A 21,025-nucleotide genomic window follows, 5' to 3' on the forward strand; every position below is an offset into this window, starting at 1 on the left:
GACAAATGGCAGAAATTGGAAGGGAAGGACAAGAGTGGAAAGAAGTGATTTGCCAGGAGGATTGGGATTTTATAAGTGAAGAATCAGACTCGGTAAGAGCGGGAGTAACTAACAGAAAACAGAGCTGCAGAAAATATCCTTTATGGACTTAGAAGTTCAGAAGCAAGGAGTGGGAGCACCAGAAGAGATAAAGAAGATTTACAAACCATCATATCCCCAGACCAGAAACAGTTCAGCTCATGTGGCTGACAAAACACAGTTATCTGAGTCAAAGACAGGCAACACAAAACTGCTGTTCACACTGCAGTGCTGTGTTAAGAGAATGCCGACAGCTCTGCTGCAAAACTGGATCTTTTCTGACCCTTTGCTTCACTGCCATATCTTGCTCCATGTTCTTTTTCCTGGAGGTTTTTATCTAATGTGAAAGAAGTCTGCAGGATAAGGCAACAGCCAGGTCAGCCAGGAGACTGCAGAAAGCTGACTCCACAGCAAGGGGCAGCTGTACGAGCAGCAGTGCCAACCCTCTCCTGCCCAGGAGCTGGCAGCAGAGCCTATACAGCTGGTGGAAACGAGTTGAAACCACAAGCCACACCAGTAGTATTTCACCTTAGGTGTTACCTGCCTAGCAGATGTTTTTCAAAACTAGATTGTGGTTTACCGCTCATTCTGAAGAGCCATCAGCCAACATAAACATCAATACAATTATCAGCAATTCCTAGGTTTTGCACATCTTTATTAGTAAAATAAGAAGGACTTTCTTTTTGGAACTGGGATGTCTAAAACGGTCAGTAACTCACTGTACTCATGAATTTAGCCTACTTGCTTTTTCCCCATATGAACCTTATACCAGAGCACACTACAAACTGTAACATCACCTGTGCACAGCTATCACGTGTTACTAATGACCAAAAGTGCAATGTGTAGTAAAGGGAAATTTAATTTACACCAGTCAAGGCTAAAGGAAAAAACATAGCTCAGAAGAAACATTCAGCTAAAAGAAATGAACTTGCAACTTAATAGTCTTTTAAAAGTTTCTGTACAAAAGTTTAAATTACCCCATGCTAGCTTTCCGTTTATTCTCATATCAACGATATAAAGAGGAAACATTTTAAAATTCTAAAGTAGTAGTAAGGAATGAGACGTGCTTTTCCCTGATATTTTAATAATTTTGGTTTTGTTAACATGCCTCTCCCCTTCCACCTGCAGGTTTCACCCAAACTGGGTGAATACCCAAGAGAAGGGAGGACTGGCATTAGAAATTGGAGAGCTGGGCTCCAGCTTCCCAAGTAACGCCAAGAAGCAAGAATACTTTCAGCCACTGTCCATCACAGCTTTTTCACTCCTTGTTCTTTGTAAAGTATCTGTTTCTTACATTAGATAAACTGAAGCCAAAATTCCAATCCTGTCTGTATAGTGTGTACCATATTACTTATATTGCACTCTGATGGCCTACAACCTAGTATGGCAAACCATTTAATCTTTTAAATTAAACAACATATTTACAAGCTATTCACAACCTCCAATGAACTCATCTTACACTTCTCTGTAGGTTTGTAACTGTTCCTGCTATGTTAGCTTTATCTGTGCTTTTTTTCTTTCTAGATCATTGCTCTGATATGACTTAAAACTAAGATTCAACCCTAAACTGCATGTCTGTGTTTTGTAAGGGCTCCTCAAACATGAAGCATGTGCACCATCACAAAGTTAAGCCTAAGGCATTTCCCTACTGTTCTAATAGCCTGAAGAAACACTACAAAAACCTAGCTTTGCCAATACACTGGCTTTGTTTGTGAGATCGTTCTCCTACTTCTTCAAGAAACAACTTCTAGGGCAAAAACGTTTTATGTAAAAATGTAATATTACTGTAAATCCTTAAATGCTGTTTTCATGTAATTGGATATTAGCTGGCATGACCCAGCACTCTGTAATTCCAGAGACGGAAAAAGATGAGGAAATTCAGCTGCTGCAAGCTAAGTTTTACAGCCAGGTGAACCTTTGCACCTTTTAGTCTCTCCAGACTGTATTTCACAACCTGTCTAGATGCCTAGAAGCCTGCAATACAGTCTGATTTCTCTTAGTGACACATTTTCTTTCAATTCCGTACAATCTGTAGAGGCTGTTAAAGAGCTGAGGCCAAAAACTTGGCTTGCTCACACCTCAGTTGTTTAAACACTGTACTACATGTACTGCATGCCTTATTTAGATGCCCCAAATTATAGTTACGAAGGCTTATTTATTAATGTTACAATACATAACATTCTTAAACTTGCCAAAACAGCCCTAAAAATCTATACAGCTTCTATTCTTGTTTTTTGCTCAAATTAAATGCAAACCTAATCCTCTCCTGCAAGTCTCTAAATAACACTAAGCAATATTAAATTCAGTTCAACATCTGTTTTAATAGTAGAACCTTGTTAAGCAACACTCACATTTTTATCACCCCAAGTTTCTTCATGGTGGGATGCAAGGCATTGCCGAAGGCTGCCACAAGAGGACGAAACAAGAACTGTAACAGGATCCTCCATGACAGCTCAGTACAAGGAATTTGCTGGGGAAGAAATGGAAAAACACCTACTGTTGATTTAATTTTAGGCAAGGAGAGCAGACAACTCCAGTCGTAATCGTTTAGCTTAAACAGTACATACATAGCTGTTCCAATAGATATTAAAAGTAGCATATATATTTATCGCTTGTTTTTTCCAAATGGATCCAGCCCCCCTAAAACATGCCTAAACTATATCTTTATATTACAGCACATTGTTTATCTTCCTTCACTCCCAACATGCCCTCTTGATCAATCCTTTAGTGTTACTCCTATTAGGAACACACAAGGCAATTGGGCTAGTGTCACTTCCAGACATCTCACACTCTCCCTTGGCAGATGTAATCCTGCGTACTGGAGTTACACTTAGCCCCACCACAGCTGGAAAACTCTCCTGTAACAGACGGTGAGAAAATCTTTAGTATGAAGGGACCATTTATGAAAAGTGATAGAGCGCCAGTTCCGGCCAGGGCATTCTGAGCAAGAAAACAAAATATCCTTACTTTTGTTCTGTAAACTAGAATCTCCAATACGAGCCGTCTAAAAAAAGAGTTTGCCTTTATATTTTGTTGTGAATACAACACGCTTACCAAAAATCCAATTATATGTTGGCTGTATAACTCAGGGGTTTATGGTAGTGTTTTTTTAAATAGAGGTGAGTTAACAGATATCTTTAAATAAGAAGCAGAATAGGTCTTTCCTCTCATGAAACAGCCAATTTCCTTCAAAGAATGCAATATATTGAAGTGTCCCTCTCCTCCCTCCTAACTTCTTTCCATATTTTGATTTTTTTTGATATTTCGACCTGCCTCTAGGCACATGGGATTTAAACTGGATCTACCCAGGTACACTTGTAAATACAGATTATATACACTGGAAAGAACTCTTCCACAAGTTCAATGTGCTCAGATTAAGTTGAACACTGATTTAAAAAGAGATAACATGCAAAAGAACAGGGTTATTTTTTCCTCATTATGATACTAACCATCAACTTGAATTACAATATGCTGAAAAGTTAGAAGAAACAGCACTTAAAAAAGCTTTACAAAGGCCAAAACCTTTGGAGAAAGGAATACAGATGTATCATGAGAAATAACCAAAATGACAGAACATAAAGGTACTGCACCCAACGAGATGGCACCAGCTCAAGTGAACAGCCATGTAAGGGAAAGCAATATGGACAGGAAAATTATTCAACAAAGCAGCCAGCAAAGATCTAGAATAAAGGGGGGAAAAAAAAAGTGTAGCAGCAAAAGGAAAACCGATGAAGTTGCCTGCTAGGTATGACTTGGCAGGCCACAAACAGAAGCGAACTTACTGAAGGCAGCTTTGTCCATGACCTGCTCCCATGGGCTCCAAGGGCAACTTTTACTCTGGTTCCCAGAGATGGCAGCTCATAAGGCAGGTCCTGCTGATCAGCTCTGCGGGGAAAATAAATTTTAAGTCAGTGCAACATCTCCTTGCATTTCCCATGCCTCCTCCTGCTGGGGCCGTTTCATCCAAACACCCAGTCAAGTACCCAACTTGACCACTCTGTCTTTTAATTAAAATCTGCAATTTGCTTGACTACAAGTATAAATTACTCCTTCCCCTTGTAACCTGTGATCTTACTGCCAGTGAGGGAGAAAAATACTAATGTTTTACATAAAGGCTCAAACAGGCATAGCCTCTAGTGGGGGCTATAAAAGACCAAATATTTTTGTCTGCAAGGTAAATATGTTCCTGGCAGGAAACCAGAGTTTTCAATAATTTTGCTAAACAAAACCATCTGAAGAATCTACCTCAAAAAATCCTGAATGTTTTTTGTTTGGGTTTTTTTTTTTTTTTTTTTTAAATGTAACACTCTCTTGATGTTTGCCACCCTGCGTAACTTGGGGTGTTACCTGTGAAAAATGGACAGAGGCAGACAGCTTCAAAGGCAAAAAGACCACAGGATTTCCTAAGGAAACAGTTACCAATTGCACACACTTTCGGCTCCTGAAATTTAGAGAGAAGGGAAGGGCCAAAAATTATTGCGGATTCAATTCCACTAATCCTATCAGGTCCTGTCTGTAGACGTGACACAGGAAATAGCATCTCCTCTCTTTGCCCTTGGTCATGCAAAAAAGGAATAGGATCAGCAAATAATGCTACACACAGGCAAGAGAGGCTACCAACAATTAATTAAAATTGATCACATCTCTAATACAGCACTTTGACTTAATTCCTTAAAAATGTTTTTGCAAGACAGAGTTTTTCATGACTTAAAATTATTTCACATCTAAAAGGGAGAAAGCTGAACCCCTCTAATGCAATAAAGGAGAACAGATACACATCCACAAGAAACTCATCCTCTTCAGTAACACAGTAAAGAACACACATTTTTCTTCAAAATTTTATTTCAATTTAAATTATGGGGCCAGCCAGATTTTTTGGATAAGAAATGCATTTTCCTCAGGAGAAATGAAATGCTACCACGGAAGTAGAATTACAATTGTATACATCTCTTATTTAAAAAAAAACAAACAAACAAAAACCCCCCCAAAAACCCCAAAAGCCAAACCAAAAACCACTCACATTTAAATAACTTTTAGTAATACCCTTAAGCCTTCAAGCAGATAAGAAACCACTTCCAGAACAACAGTTTTTTAATACGAAGAGCACGTCAAATGAGCTTTAATTTAAATACAACTTCTTTTCGAAAGCCAACATTCAAATGTTTCCACATATTAAAAAAGTCACCATAGCCATTGTTTCCAAGGCCTAATATAGAGTAACTTCTATCCCAGTCCAAATGTTTTCACTTCTTTACATATATAAATCTTTAGCACGTCTACATTTTTCTAAAGAGGAAGCCTTATATGTTATGGTGAGTAACTTGGCAAATAATGTTTTCCTCCACTCAGCTATGATAAACCAAAATATAATAGACTGTTAGTACTGAACTATAACACCATCTCATGGCCAATTCTGCCTGCCTGTGATCTTCGGTAAGAGTAAACTATTTTCTTTCCTGTAGGCAAAATGAATCGGTTTGCAAAGGACACGTTACAAACCTTTAAAAGACCAATTATAATGTTAAGAGCAATTTTAAACAACTGAGTGAAAACACTCTATTTTCTGGAGCTATCTGACTTCCCTTGTGAAGGCTTTCAAATCAGCTTAAACATCACTTAGGAGTTTCATCTTGCTGATTGCGAAGTATTTTAATTAGGAAGAGGATAGGAAGCAACAAACATTTTCTATAGCATTCGCAATCAGATTCAGCCATGCAGAATTTGAACTTCCAGACTCCAATCCGTAAGTTTGCTTGGTTGTGATCTTAGCGGTACTATATGATGGATAGATACAATTTTAATAACATCATTTAGCTATATTTAGTAGATTCCTTTTGTATGGTCACAGTAACAAAAACATGGTGCAAAATCAGTTGGGTTTTTTTTTTTTATAAATACTGATAGTTTGCAGCATTAAAGAACAAAATCAACAAAATTAAATCATTTTGTTACCCTAGGACATCTATGAAATTTGTTTCTTGAAGTCGGAGGGAATTAAATCATTCACTTACACAACTACTGTACTGAGTTAGTTACTGTAAGAAAGAAATGATGCACTGCAGGCTCCCCAGAAGTAAGAGGAATCGATATTAATTTAGCATAATCTTTGCCATTTGCAGAGCTGGTGAGCACAATGCTAGTTTAATTGAATAAGGCCAATATTATCCAGTAAGAACGTAGTATAAAGGGTTCCAGTTCTCTATTTCAGCCTACCCTAATTGATGGCACCCCATTAGATAAGTGAATACAAAGAATATGTTTGGGGTTTTTTTTTTTTCCCTTTTAATGCTGCAGTACTTAAGATTGTTAAGTCAGCATTTCCATGTGATCTGAAGTATTCAATTACATATGAGCATTCACTTTGCAAAACTCAATATTAGGTAATAGTTACAGACTAATACAATAACATTCCTCTGCTGTACAAATTAAATCATATTTTAAAGAAATGAGCAGCCTAGGAGTTATATACAAAAGAAACCAGCAAGCATTGTTGAAATGAAATGCAAAATGTCACTGCTAGGTCTACTGTCTGAAATACCTTTAAAGTAAAATTAACAAAAACCCTTAGAACATATTTCTAAGTTTACAAGTCAATTCTCAGAAAAATCAAATCATGTCAAAAAAAATTTCTATAAAGCAGTGAAAGGCATATATACATTTTCCTTATGAACCTTGAGAATTCACTCTTTTAAAAGTTGCTAAGTTTCAGTATCAGTTTATTTGCAAGACAACTGTTTATCCCAATAAGCTCACATCTTAGATACATTTCCCCTTGATTACAAATAAAGCACTGCACATTTTTTTTTTTTAATCAAGGCATATAATCTTATACTATGGTGCCAGGTATGCACAGGTCACATTGTGCTCGTATCTCAAACAAGGTAAGTGCAAACATACAGATTTATTCAGATTTGCAAGCATGCAACCTGTTACTTAACTACATTAATACCTTCTCTCCTAAACCATACTAGTATCTATATGTTTGCTTTCACGAACCTAGAATCTTTCTTTTCAGGACTCCTAAAACAAGCAGTGTCTTTGAATTCTGAAATGACACAAATATCAAGAAAGTCCACATTGTGCAAGAAAGCAGCAGCTATGTTTTTCAACTTGGACTAAAAAAGAAAAGAGAAAAACAAAAACCGTTCACTGAACAGCAGATTAGCAGTAATGTTCCTCATGAATCGATAAGAGTGCCTGATGCTGAATATCTAACAGCAAATGCTGAATTTGGGTTTAATATTTTAAGGGTTTATTGGAGATTAAGCTTCTTGCTGTGCTGGTCTCTTCAAATCCCTGATCTGTTTAACTAAATAGGTCTTCTCATCATTAAATTGTTCATCCTCGGTCCTGTCATTCTGAAACTTGCTGAGGAACTCAATAAGTTTGGTCTGGTTCTTTAGAAGGATGTCTAATATAGGCTGTGTCTTGTTAGGATTGGCTACAAACACCTGCAAGAAAATAAAAGGTATTTAGCATAATAGTAGGAAATGGAAGGCTAAGTTAAAAAACAAACCTAGCCAACAAAACAGTGATGACAATAACTTAAGATGACGTTTTAATTATTCCGTATTCCAGTATCTGTACAGAAAAAATAATGGAGTAAATGCGAATTTTATAATAAATTACTCCACTTTTTTTTATTAGAATAGAAGCTGAACACCAGTACCAAAGTAAATTAAATCTGTTGGAGGTGACCAGCCACAATACCCTCTGCAGAAACCACTGAAGACACCTCATGGTTAAATTCTGTAGCAAATGAATGGTTTCATATTATATACAGCATCAGATGGGTTTATCTTGATGGGTTTATCTTAAGGTTCACTGAAAACCTTTATACCTCAAGTTACATCCCCAAGCTCTTACCTATTTGCTTGTCTACTGCAAATCAGAAGGTATCTATTATAATGTGCAAATTACAATTTAGGCTTTGAAATCTAGGTAACGACTACTGCTATCCTTCATAGATCATGCAGCATGATGAAAACATTTTTGAACTCCAGGATGCTTCATGACTTCACATGAAATCATGCATTCCTCCTTATCTTACTGCACTTCATCTTTCTTAATTCCAAAATTTTCTAAGAGAGATTACACTGACAATCATATGAAAGTCCCTAAGTGGCTTCTAAACAGTTTTCCAAAGATACAAAGATAGCTATTTGTGAAGATGGATCGTAATAAAGACAAACATTAGCTCTCTCTTTATTTAACCACTTAGCAGACATTAAGATAAGCTCCATTTAGGCTCAGCTAAGGAGTTTACTCAACTAAACAACTCCTGGTGGGGTTCTTTTGTTGTGTGTTTTACTGTGGGGTTTCTTAAACATACCTTAAACACATGAAAGGCCTCAAACTGAATGTTACGACTCTTGTCTCGTAGAAGGTTCATCATTAGTTTGAGATTTTCAGGTTTACTGATGTACTTCGTCATAATTGTGAAGTTGTGTCTGTCCAATAACAATTCACCAAGAAGCTAAAAGCGGAAAACAAGCCCGAATGAAAAAATGACTGACACTGGACATAAGAAACAACTTTTCCATAACTGCTTTCAAACACACTGAGTAGTTGACACAGGTCTGTAAATATAGCAACAATAGAACTCAAATGTCCTGAATTTCTAAGTGCAGGATGTATTCGCCTCTCATTTTGATGATGCAGTTTCTCCTTTTCCTCAACAAGTGAAAAATCACCTTTTGTTCCCCCCTTGTTATGAACTGGAATTGAAAGAAAAGTCTTTCATTCTTTTTTCACCACGATTTCATTATTTTTTTCATTTATACAGAAGCTATACATCACCAATAAGAATGTGGTTTTTTTAAAAAAAAAGTTAATACTTCAAATGAGAAATATTTACACTTCTTTTGCTACCTTCTTTATCCAGAAGGGAGTAAAAGGATATTCCCCACAAGTACCACCCTTGCTATACGTTATGTATTATATTTACGTTCACTATTTCTTACCTACTTGAATGTAAGATTAGTATTGCTCTAGTCACATCATGTGAATCTTTATTAAATTATTTATGTGTCCAGATTTGTTGAAGGAAAAAAAAGAATGAAAATAAACATACTTGCATATAGCCATTTCTACACAGGGAAAGAAATGACTTGGTGTGTGCTGGACACTAAATAATGGAAGAACTGGACTAAAGAAAAGTAGCTGATCCTAAGAATTAAAACATATGAAAAATTAAAATAAACACTATCCAAGGCAGTTACTGAAGCCATTTCAATTAAAGTCAACCCATCTTGAAATTAAAGGAATTCTCTAACTTTGCATTTAAGAAGAAAATAAAATTGCCTTACCTTAAGTGACTGTCTCTTTGTCACATAATTTTCTGAATGAAGTAACTTCTCATATTCACTGAAGAACTAAACACAGAATGAAGAGAAGGGTTAGGACCTTTCCAATGTCATAAGCACTCTTCTTCCAAATGATTATAACAAACTGGAGGAGATGTAAATCCATAACAAAAATGTAAACAAAATCTGACATCTCAGTAGGTTCCTGTAAGTCACTACTGTTTAAACATTGCATATGCTTTAAAAAAATTTATTTACTCTTTTAGGAGCTGTCCTGGTTTCGGCTGGGATAGAGTTCATTTTCTTCTTAGTAGCTGGTACAGTGCTGTGTTTTGGATTTAGTGTGAGAATAATGTTGATACCACACTGATGTTTTAGTTGTTGCTAAGTAGCGCTTATCTTAAGTTGAGGACTGTTCAGTTTCCCATGCTCTGCCAGCAAGCAGGTGTGCAAGAAGCTGGGAGGGAGCATGGCCAGGGCAGCTGACCTGAACCAGCCAAAGGGATATTCCATACCATAGAACATCATGCTCAGTATATAAATGGGGGGGTGTTGGCTGGGAGGGGCAGATTGCTGCTCAGGCATCGGTCAGCGGGTGGTGAGCAATTGCATTGTGCATCACTGGGTTTTTTTCCTTTCTTTTCCCCTCTTCTTTTTTTGTTATATTCCTTTTCATTACAATAATTATTATTATTATATTTGTATTAGTATTAGTTAGTATTATATTTTATTTTACTTTAGTTATTAAACTGTTCTTAACCCACGAGTTTTACTTTCCCCCCCCCCCCGATCCTCCTCCCCATCCCACTGGGAGGGGGGAGTGGCTGCATTGTGCTTAGTTGCTGGCTGGGGTTAAATCACGACAGGAGCCTTTAATGTTTAGATTGCAATGCGGTGGAAGTAATTATCTCATTATTTCTTAAACTATAATAGTTCCTGGTACTGAACACTGTTCATTAATTTCAGGAGCCCCCAGCAGGTGGAGGAGGGCTATCTTGTATTCTTTGGTTGTTATGGGTTAATACAGACAAAAGAAAAAGACAAGGAAAGGGTTCCCTCTAGTGGAAAAATCAGATCTAGTTTTCACAGACAGATTTCTGCCACCTTCTCTTCTTTTTACCCCTTTCTACATTCAACAATAAGGTCTTGATCTTAATTTTACTGCTTGGCATAAATTACTGTAAGTTCAATTGGTTTAATAGCGTGTGTAAATTTCCAAAAACAAAGCTAAACAAGGAATGAAAATACTGACTTCAAATAAGATACACAGCACTAGAAAATTCTGAATATTAAAACCTATCTGCTCACCCTATCATAATGCTGTTCCAAAAATTCTGCACTTAGCAACTTGTGTCTTGTAAGCAAATCCTGTAAAAAAGCACAAAACCGATATTGTCACTAAAATATTTAAACAGTACATACACATTCTCATTAAACAGTGAGTACACATAAGACATCCAATAGAAAATTTTGCTATTTCATTAAATGAAGAAATTTAGGACGTGAATGCAGTTACCTGGACATTGCTAAGGATCTTGGCATCACTTAGGAAGGGTCTGTGATGTATTATGTTAACTCACACAGGTAAATAGCCTGTGGAATTATCACTGAAGAATGCCATTTATGGATCAAGGCTATGTTCTGCACAGAACTATACACAATCAAGGTTAAGACCCACTATTTAATACTGATCAATATTATGCTTATAGTCCCATAACCGGTGGTTTTAGGACAACAAAAAATTTCCCCAGACAAAGCATCAGCATCAAATATACTCAGGTTCGTAACAGAGTAAAAAGGAGTTTGCTCACTTGAGGAGTGGGAGACACAGATTTAAAAGCCCCTGGCATGGAAGTGCACATGTATTCAGCTAATGCATAATAGTTTAAATCTTGCTTTCTAGAATAAAAGTTATCGGGAACATAGTATATACATACATATTTAAAGGTATGTCTTGCATTCTGAGAGATAAAGAAGAACAGTGTCCAGCTTACCCATTTGCATCACACCTATTTTTTTCCCCCTCCCTAGGCTTGTTTTGCCAAAGAATGTAACACACATCATCTGGGTTCACATAGCAGAGAACTACAGAAATAATAATTCAAATGTTGTATGTAAATTACCTTGAATGTGGCAAATGCATCCGAAGCAATGTCAAATGTTGACATTTCCACGTATCTGAAGAAATCATAGAATTGTTCTGACCACAAGATTATTTTAGCAAGTGGTTCATGCCTGATACATTCTCTAAGCATTATTCCACAATTGAGAGCAATTTCTGGAGATTCGTACCTATTTAAAAAAAACAAAACCAAAACCAAAACAAAGATTCTTTACAAATACTTTCACAAGTTAGCACTGCAACACCACACTGCTAATTACAGTTTTCAGTGGTATCAAGTAAACAAAAATTCAAAAAGTTAGAGGCACTTGTTTCTGCATTAAACTCCACTTTTAAATACTTCTTTGAAATACTGCTGAAATCATTGCCAGTTAAATGCCAAATTACAGCCAATATAAATGACTTTCACAAACCGAGAAACAAGACTAAATAAAAATACTTTCTTCATACTCAAAACCAGTTTTCTTTTTTCGTGTTGATCGGATTGCAGACATCTGGAAAAGCAGTAAGTGATTTCTGTCTTGAAAGCTGCTTGCTTAAACATGACAGCAATTTACATAAAACTATCCATGATATGAGCATGAAGGGTTAATAATACTGGACATAAATCCATGTCTCCTCTTTCATTAAACCATTTTTCAGCATCACTGGCTACTCTACACGTCACAGGCTTCAGGCTTGAAATGCTGGCAACAGTGTCCTCTGATTGCAAGGACAATATTGAACACCTTCTCTGCACCTGAGTCTTTATTGCCTCTAGCAAAGTATCTGCATCTTCTTACAAGAGACCTCTGGAACGTGTCCATCACTGATTTGACAGAAGTAATGAAGCCATCAGGGATGGCTTCATTTAGAAATTGTTGCTACACTTCTTTGGCAGGCTTTCTTGCTCAAATACTACAGGGTTCTCTCAGCTGATTTTAGCATACGCCAACAGCAGCCGTCAAAATCTCACAACAGAGTGTTTAAGACATTTGATAGAAAGACACCTTTGTACTTGCTACTAGCTCCTTGTTTTCCTAAGCAAGCTAGCAGTAGGACCCTATATGAAGATGGAACTGCCTTTCCAAACCAAGAACTCATCTCAGCATGTTGCAATATAAGCCATCCCAGTCTACAGAGAAGTTGTCTGTTGTTACCTAACTGGTTCTGGAGCAGTCACAGCCTTTTATATACCTTCCTGCCTCCCACCTAAAGAATCCTTCATCCTATACCACTGGAAGCTAATTTAAACTCACCAGAATAATTCAGGAGCAAAGTATCATTGTGCATACTAAGCATTAACTGTATCACCATACAAAAATATTTTCTTATGAATTAATTTTCATATTAAATCCTGCAATACTTTCCCATTTAACCTGTCATGGAGATTTGAAATCTACTGAACTTTTTGCAACTCATCTCATGGTTTAAATTTACATAATTTTGACTCAGTTGGATACCAGATGTAACATTTAAGTCACTAAAGCTAACTAAATGCCCATTTCAAACATCCTGACTTATGAATATGTGTTTCAACAATCCCTGTCAGAATAATGCTCTCTTCAGAGTGACAACACAGACTAAAAATTAGGACAAATGTGTTACAGCCCTTCCTTCAGTGACATATCAATGAGAGCACGCTGACAAAGTAGTTTCGTCTCTCTGCACCTCAAATGTCTTTGCCTTCTTTTGTAAATTATTTTGAAGAAGTACTGAATCAGTATTTTCTTTTGTGTTATGCCCCAGTTAATAATCCTTTTGTCCCTCTAACACCTAAATCTCGCTTCCCCCCAAAATCAGGGCTGTAATGCAGAGGAAAAAAAAAAACAACAAAGCACTTCTGGCAGATGAGTGTAGACCTTACACTCGTATGAACTGAAGCAAATATTCCATACTGCTTCCAGTGCTAAACTTTTGGAGTTAGCATGGAACTAAAAGATGTAAAACTTCTTATATGATCCATTTTCCAGTGGTTTACACAAATGGCCAAGATTAGGTAAATGTAGAGATGTTACAATAAAATAGCCTAACGTGCCATGTATGTGGCAGGTTAGTCAGCATCTCTAATGACCACTATGAACTAGGAGAAGGGAAAAGGAAAAACATAATAAAGCTTCCTGTTTAGATGTTAAAAATATACTTGATTATCCTCACCTCTCAATGCTACCAACATAACACAGGCAAGTATCTTTTAAATGGAGAGAGCATATTCTCAATTTTTTTAAAAAATCTTATTTTAACATGAAAGTGTTAACACCACCTTTCTGCTTTCATGTTTGAGATCCACAGCTCTACATGTGCAACCACATATTCAGTATGGCATGATTCTCCAATATCCAGCACACCAGATAATATAAGAGTAGAGGAAGAAACAGGCATGCACCATATGCCCCAAATCATTCTTTCTTTGGTCGAGTTTGAGTTGGTGCATATGTGTCACTACAGGAATATAAATCACAATGAATAAAAAGTCTAAGACCAAACTAAGACCAGGGGATAGGACAGCAAACTGGAAATGACAGTGGTTAAAGGGAAAAAACAGCCTTTAACTCTTGATGAATAAGTTCACAAGGAAACAGTTTAATAGGATCAAATAGTATACTGAAAGAAAATGTCTGCACTACTCCAGTAAGAATATTTTAGGTTACTAACAGTTCTCAATTTTCAGTCATATTTCATGCAAAAGTTTATTTTTGGTGCTTTATTACTCAAATTTTACTTTACTTAGGGGAATTACAGGCCCCAAGACAAAAAAAAACAAAGAAAAAAACCCACCCAAAAAAATCAAGCATACTGCAAAGGAAGAAAAAACATTTCAGAACTCACTGCTTCTCCATGAATTTAAAAACTTCTTACTTCATGTAAAAGCGTATTTATGCTTCACAGTGTACATACCCTTTTAATAGCATGAACAATATATTCTGTTGAGTGCAGATGTATTCAACTGTGGGAGTTCTTGTACCAATCTGCCTTCTGAGAATGTTGTTGAAAATTTGCGCAACATCTTTTTTGCCCTGTTAAAAACATTAGCAGTTAAACATATAATATTCAAGTCCACTAGGCAAGTTAACAATTAAACATCATCATCATCTCATGCATTCATAACGTGTAAGTTCTGCAGTTCACTTAGCCTCTATACTCTGATCTTAAACAGATCAAATATTCTGTTTCTTTATACCCATTTCAAACACGTCAAAGCACTCAAAACATTACATCATGTTGCAGCCAGATCACGGGTAATTTACATTAAGAAGTAAAGCCATCTGATGTTTCATCAGATACTTCTATGTAGCATCAATCTCCTGGGCTTGTTTTATTGTTGTTTTTGCTGATAACATACTAGTTTTTAACTGTGCTGGTGCCTGAAAGTGTGTTTCTTCAATATTCCATTATCCTCTCCCCTTGTCTAGGAACACATAATGCCACCATTAAGAGTGAGCAGAGCATTTCTGACTGCAGTGTTAACATCCAACTTAAAACTATAACTTATGGAAGTTAAAAAAAATAAATAAGAACTACAAAGAGAAATCATCCACTGATCTAAAATGCAAGTCTCACATTTTTCAGTGGACAAAAGAAGTATAAGTAAGACCAGCATGCTGGAATTCAGCACAGATTATACACAAAAAAATGCACAAGGATAGCACCGGACAGTATAAAAGGAGCTGGGAACGTTCTCTTTGTTGAATATATACACATCTCCTATTTATTTCTTCTGTCAGACCATAGCTAAAGATGACAAATTTGTATGGACATCTAACAAAAAGCTGATTATAAAATATAAGCACTTTTCATTGTCATTCACATGCACCATTTAAAAGCCAGATTTCTGCAATTAAATTTCCATTTTGGACTGCCATAAAGACAAGTTCAGGACAATGTGTTATCAGATCTAATCCAAAAAAAGCCTAGGCAAACTTGTACTAAGCCTGGACTTGCAAATAAAGGCCTGCTAAGCAACTCCACCTGAAGGTTCCCTGAATGTTATACACAAAAACCATATGCAGATAATGTTTCTTGACAATCTCTAGCTGTACTGTAAATGCCCTGCGTAACATCATCAAGCTTTTGAGTAAAATGCAGTACATATTTAATTAGCAAGAATTTTAAAAACAACAGCAGTTATTCAAATTTATTTCAGTTTTCTAAACAACATCAAGAAGATTGCATAAGAAAAAAAGCAAATGTTTATAAAATTATAGGAGGACTGCAGTTGTACAAATGGCATGTTTGTGAATTACCATGGACAGTTTTGTTAGAGTGTTGTTTTCAGGATATAAGAGTTTGTTTGTAAATGCTTGTTTTCTCAATTACAATTCCATTGAAAGCTAGCCCAAAGCAACACCAGAACTCTTTGTTCTGAAATGAGTAGAGCAGTGTTTCCAGAAATTGCTTTACTCAAACTCCACATAATATAGTCATCAACTCTCATTCACTAACATTGCCAATTTTGCGCTGGATCTCACAATTTGCTTTGGATTCACCAGCAAGAACAGCATTTCCTTATTATGCACATAATTGAACTGATAGTGGTACACAGTAATACCAAAGCTAGTTATTGTTAGAAGGATGTATTACTAAGTGATCTCATGGCCTAACAAGGGCAAACAGACACCGAACCCTGTGCCAATAGTCACGACTGCGAGAGGTGAGAGGGAGACTGTGCTAGTATTGTCTTCCGAGCAGAAGGATTCAGGCTCCCTTATGCAAAAGGCATTTTTGTTTTTTCGGGGTTTTTTTCCCTTCATTTAAAAAAACAAGAACAAAAAAAAAACCCAGTTCCACAAGGGATACTGTCTCTCCTACAGACACAGTAGCACAAATCAGCAGGGAGATAACCGGTAAGTTTATAAGACTGGTAAGTAGATGGTTGTGTTGACTGCTTTACTTGGAAAGAAAGCTTCCAGATAAGGATATCATTTTAAACAGGCCTTTACATACAGCAACATCTGGACAGTCAGTCAGTTTCTTAATTAAAACATTAAATTTGTTGCTTTTCTGGGGGGTTTTACCATACTATTCAGATTCAAATACATTTGAGAGTTTAAGAGTCAGAATGAACAGTCCCTGTCTATTAGTTAGCTGTCTATTCCTGTTCTACAAGGAAACCTTCTTCAGGAATGAAAGTGAAGTTTTGATGATGTTTACTTCATTGTTGAATGACCTCAAGCTGTGGTGGGGCACCAGAAGGACTAAACGCTGGACCTACTCTTCAAGTTTAAGAACCAACAGGAAATCAAGTTCATCTCTCCATCAGTAATGGAGAAATCATTTCCAATGCAGTAAACCCCCAACCATAGGGATTTGGGGTATCAAAGCCAACGTCTGATTGACTTTCTAACAGCTGGGAAGCTAGTGCTTCCCACTAGCTAGAAGTTTGGAGCACAGGTGTGTTGACATTAATCCTAGGTAACAACAATAGCTGGACAGCCTGCCAGATCCCATCCTTAACAAGCAGACATGGTCCAGCCTAGAAAGCGGCGTGACTCGTTCTCTCTCAAGGGGGAACCATCATATCCTTGTGTAACAAAACAGCAGAAAGTCCACAAGCAGGAAACTACTCGCAATCTTTTCAAGTCCCCTTAGAATAAAATGAATAGTTCTCCTTAATGAGAGCAAGCCTGTACAAATTGTTATCATTCTTCATTACCAGGAGATAATGAAGGTTTCCTTCGCTAATAACCGGGCTGAGTAAACACCAAGCTGATAAGAATCTAGAGGTCAGCACAATCCAGATGACGTTTCATGATTTCCTTTCTTCAGCAATTAAAGGCCATCACATTTCAGCATTCCCTCTCAGCTTTCCCAGGTCTCGTTGCTTATTTAACAACCTGAATGTTTTATGTTTGGTATAAACAGTTGCGTGGGTAGGGAAAAAATACCACCGTGTTACAATTAAACACAAATCAGAGGGAGTTATGGGTGGAGTGGAGAGAAGAAAGAATAGGGAAGAAAGCCATTGTTTTTGGAATGTCATACTACAATAGGACTTTAAACTGTTGTGTTTGCATCGTGAACAACTTGTGTATCAACAATCCCGTTTTTAAGGAACCTTAAGTGGGATGGTCTTTATGGTCAAGGCTGTGGAGTGAGATATGTGGGTTTTGGCTCCTTTCCGAGACAACCACACGCTTCTTGCGAGACCTCAGGGAAAACAGGAAAATCCAATTGTACTGCAATTTCTTATAACTAAATAGGGTGATTTTTCACTATGACACTAGGAAGCTAAATTATTCCATGTGATGTGGTGCTAAATGCCAGACAGAAGTTTGTATAGAGATACGTTTGAATATAAGTATTGCTATTTTGAAGTAATCAATAAAAACTTGAGTTTGTTGGGTTTTTTAATAAACAGAAAAAAGACGAGGAAAACAGAAAAAAGGTTGCATCACTTGTTTCTAAAGAGAGAGAGAAATACTGAACTGTTAATAAAACTAACAGCTTTAACTTAAATATTTAAAATTCTTCATAAATGTTACAATAATTCTCTTACTTTTCTAAGTAATTTAATTTAACGAGATGAGAATATAGACATGCCTTGTAGTATTATAGCTTCTGTTCACTATGGTATTACTACTAAGAGATTAACCCTTCTGTGTACACAACAATTAAAACTATTCCATAATTTTAGCAGAACTGTATCATCAGGATTAGAGGTTTATCTACTTCAATTTTGTGTGGTTTATGTGCCTAAATTTACAGATTTCATATTCTACATTTGCTTAATTTTCTAGGTAGTTTGGAACAATAAGTTCTCTTTCTAATGGTTTTGTCGCAGCCAGGAAAAAAAAGCTGAAGATCGAAAGATGTCTTAACCAATTAAAGTGGCAGGAATTCAGATGTGCTTATTTTAACATATACAATATAAGAAATGTCAAACTTCTCTTCTTACCTCAAAATCAATTAGCTGCAAGTCGGCTACTAGGGTACTAAGAAGACCACTGTTGTACAGCTCTTGAGCAAGCTGTGCCACAGCTTCTGTCTGTGGTTCTTTTTCATTTGTGCCATACAAGATTTCTTTCATGGCAACAAGGTTTTTTGAGACCTCCTCAGTGGCCTAGAGAAAATGGGAAAAGAATGCAGTTAGAGCACAGCGTCATTTGTCTTTGTAACTGCACACTCTATTATTCCTAACATCTGCAAACTTGGGGGGGGGGGGGGGCGGGGGGGCCCAGAATCAGGAAATGACAACCTGTTAAAAAAACAACAGACAAATGACTTTCTGCAAATGCGACTATGTTATAAAAAAAAAAAAAAGAAAAAAGCAGAGGCAAGACACACGCAATTTGACAAGTTACCAAAAGTAAAAATCTCTTCCTTTTTACTGCCTTTAAACTTCCCATTCAAAAATCCCCTAAAGAATAGCAATGGGATGAAAAGAACCCAACAAAATTTCCGTTCTGTAAAACAGAGGTATGCAGGATCAGATTGGAAAACATGACATGGCGACACATGCCTGTCTCTAGTGAACTGCTCAGAGAGACCAAATGTATCCCTCCTACAGACTTTGCACTCATCAGGTTTTGTCAAGTATTAGGCTCCCATTCCCGTCAGCGGGGATGAAATTTTTCCTTTCCAACTAACAAAACCTCAAAGAGAACCTCCTTTAATTTTCAGGTTATCTCAGTATACAAGAACAAACTGGCAAACAGACCCATAAAGAGGTGCACTCAGAAGAACACAGTGATACAGGAGACAATTAAAAGTCTAAGATGCTTCCCATTTGAAGTCCATCTTACAGAAGACAGACAGGTCTGACCTCTCACTTAGGGAAGCCAACGTAAGGAATTCCTAATTTGCCGTGATGGGCTGGAGCAGAGCAGCAGTGGAAGCAGAGTTATCTCATGAGTAAAACTAAAAAAACATCAACAAGAACACTTCTGAACACCCACTTCTGAATCTTAAAACACAGTTATCTTGGAGAAAAAAGAACTACTCCTTTCAATATATATGCTTAAGTAGCTTGGGGGCAAAATGTTGAACATTATCATCATAAATAGCTGGATTAATTATATTGTATTAGTTCTTCATGTGCCTAAAAAGTATGAATGGTTTGTAAGTGCACCAATTTTTAGTAATTAGATGAACCTGCCAACAAGGTATGCATACACTTTAGTGTAAAATACTTATGCTTGGTAGCACGTGGAAAATTAATGAAGCGGAAAACTGATCACCTTCTGGATATTACCTGTCTTATAAGGGGTATGTAAAAAGACTTCTCGTTTGTGCATTGTATCTAGAGAGGCTTAAGATCAGCATGACCTATGCACTATTCAAGCCAAAGCCATTCCAGCTTTGCTAGGTAGGCAAGTAAGGATTCCATGACCTTTAAGGAGGCTCCATATCATTTTTAGCTCCTCCACAACTTTCCACTCCCCGCTGCTTCCCTCTTCTTGCTAATTGCAGTTCCTAGTCCCAGTTGTCTCCTCCTTAATCGAAATTCCAAAGGATTTTCTGTGCACTGTTAGTAAGACAGCAAGAAGCAGGTGCTCAATAAGACTGCTTAGCTTCATGACAGCTCCTGAAGACGTAAAATGAGAAAGCCAGCTCACCATATTGTAGTAGTATTACGCCACACAACTGTTCTATTTCTTTAAAATTCAGAAGAAATATCTCTCTACTAGGCAAAGAACAGGAACATGTCAAACGTGAAGATATGAAGAGATGCCTTTGATGCACGGCTACCAAGAAAAGAGGAAGCAGCAATAAAAATTCTATTGCAGTTTGTCCTGCACACTAATTTAGAAAGCAAGATGAAAGAGGAAGAAACACAGAAGTTCAAGTAACTACCTATTTTAAGTAAGATGGTGGCAAAACTGAGGGCATGTCTGCAATTAAAGAGAATGCCAGTGGAGAGTTTTTCATACCAAAACCCCGGAAAACAGAACAAGCCTCCCAAAACTTTAATAATCACACTTGAAGGCTTTCCCTCACCACCACCCCAAGAAAGACGCTAGTAATGGAAATGCTTACGAACCAGACAGAAAAAAAACACAGTGTTTCCAAACACCAAGTGCCTTTTTAAAAAAAATTTAAAAATTTAAAAAAATTCTATATTCCATTCTCTTCTACTCTAAAACTCAACATCAAAAGGACTAAAATACTCTTACAAACTTGTTCTAGAATCTCTCTACTCTTCTATATTCCATGAACTCTCAAACATATTCCAAATACATGATGTGCAGATCTATTTTTGCCATTTCAGATGCAGAATGCAATTTAGATAGCTACACCGAAAAATATAATGCTACATTAAATATCAATGTTAAAAGCTAAGTGACAAACTAGTAAAAAAATTCAAGAAAGACAAGAGAAGGCTACCTAGCACTACTTGCAAGATTTCCTAAGATAACGAGATCTAAATAGTTACCTAATGTGCTGCTTTAACAGGAAAAAAAAAAATCTCTAGAGAAAAATCAAAATGCACAATGAAGTTCATCCAAAAACCCATGATCAAAAGTGGAGTTAACAATCAGACACCATATATATAAATAAAAAAATATATATCTCTTAATACAATAAATAGGGTGTATTTTAC

General features: G+C 36.7%; 1 protein-coding gene across 1 annotated transcript in view; it reads right to left on the bottom strand.

The window, feature by feature from the left end:
• Positions 1–4,908: 4,908 nt before the first annotated feature.
• CAB39 (calcium binding protein 39) overlaps positions 4,909–21,025 on the bottom strand; it is a 43,187-nt gene continuing 27,070 nt past the window's right edge. Inside the window, exons 3-9 of the mRNA XM_050902537.1 lie at positions 18,380–18,544; positions 14,383–14,501; positions 11,507–11,675; positions 10,692–10,751; positions 9,387–9,452; positions 8,411–8,554; positions 4,909–7,529 (exon numbers count right to left, since the gene is read on the bottom strand). Coding sequence (XP_050758494.1) covers positions 7,341–7,529; positions 8,411–8,554; positions 9,387–9,452; positions 10,692–10,751; positions 11,507–11,675; positions 14,383–14,501; positions 18,380–18,544 — 912 coding nt within the window. The 3' untranslated portion in view covers positions 4,909–7,340. The remainder of the gene's footprint in view (positions 7,530–8,410; positions 8,555–9,386; positions 9,453–10,691; positions 10,752–11,506; positions 11,676–14,382; positions 14,502–18,379; positions 18,545–21,025) is intronic.

Source organism: Gymnogyps californianus, chromosome 10 (assembly GCF_018139145.2).
Source record: "Gymnogyps californianus isolate 813 chromosome 10, ASM1813914v2, whole genome shotgun sequence".
Taxonomy (NCBI): Eukaryota; Metazoa; Chordata; class Aves; order Accipitriformes; family Cathartidae; genus Gymnogyps; species Gymnogyps californianus.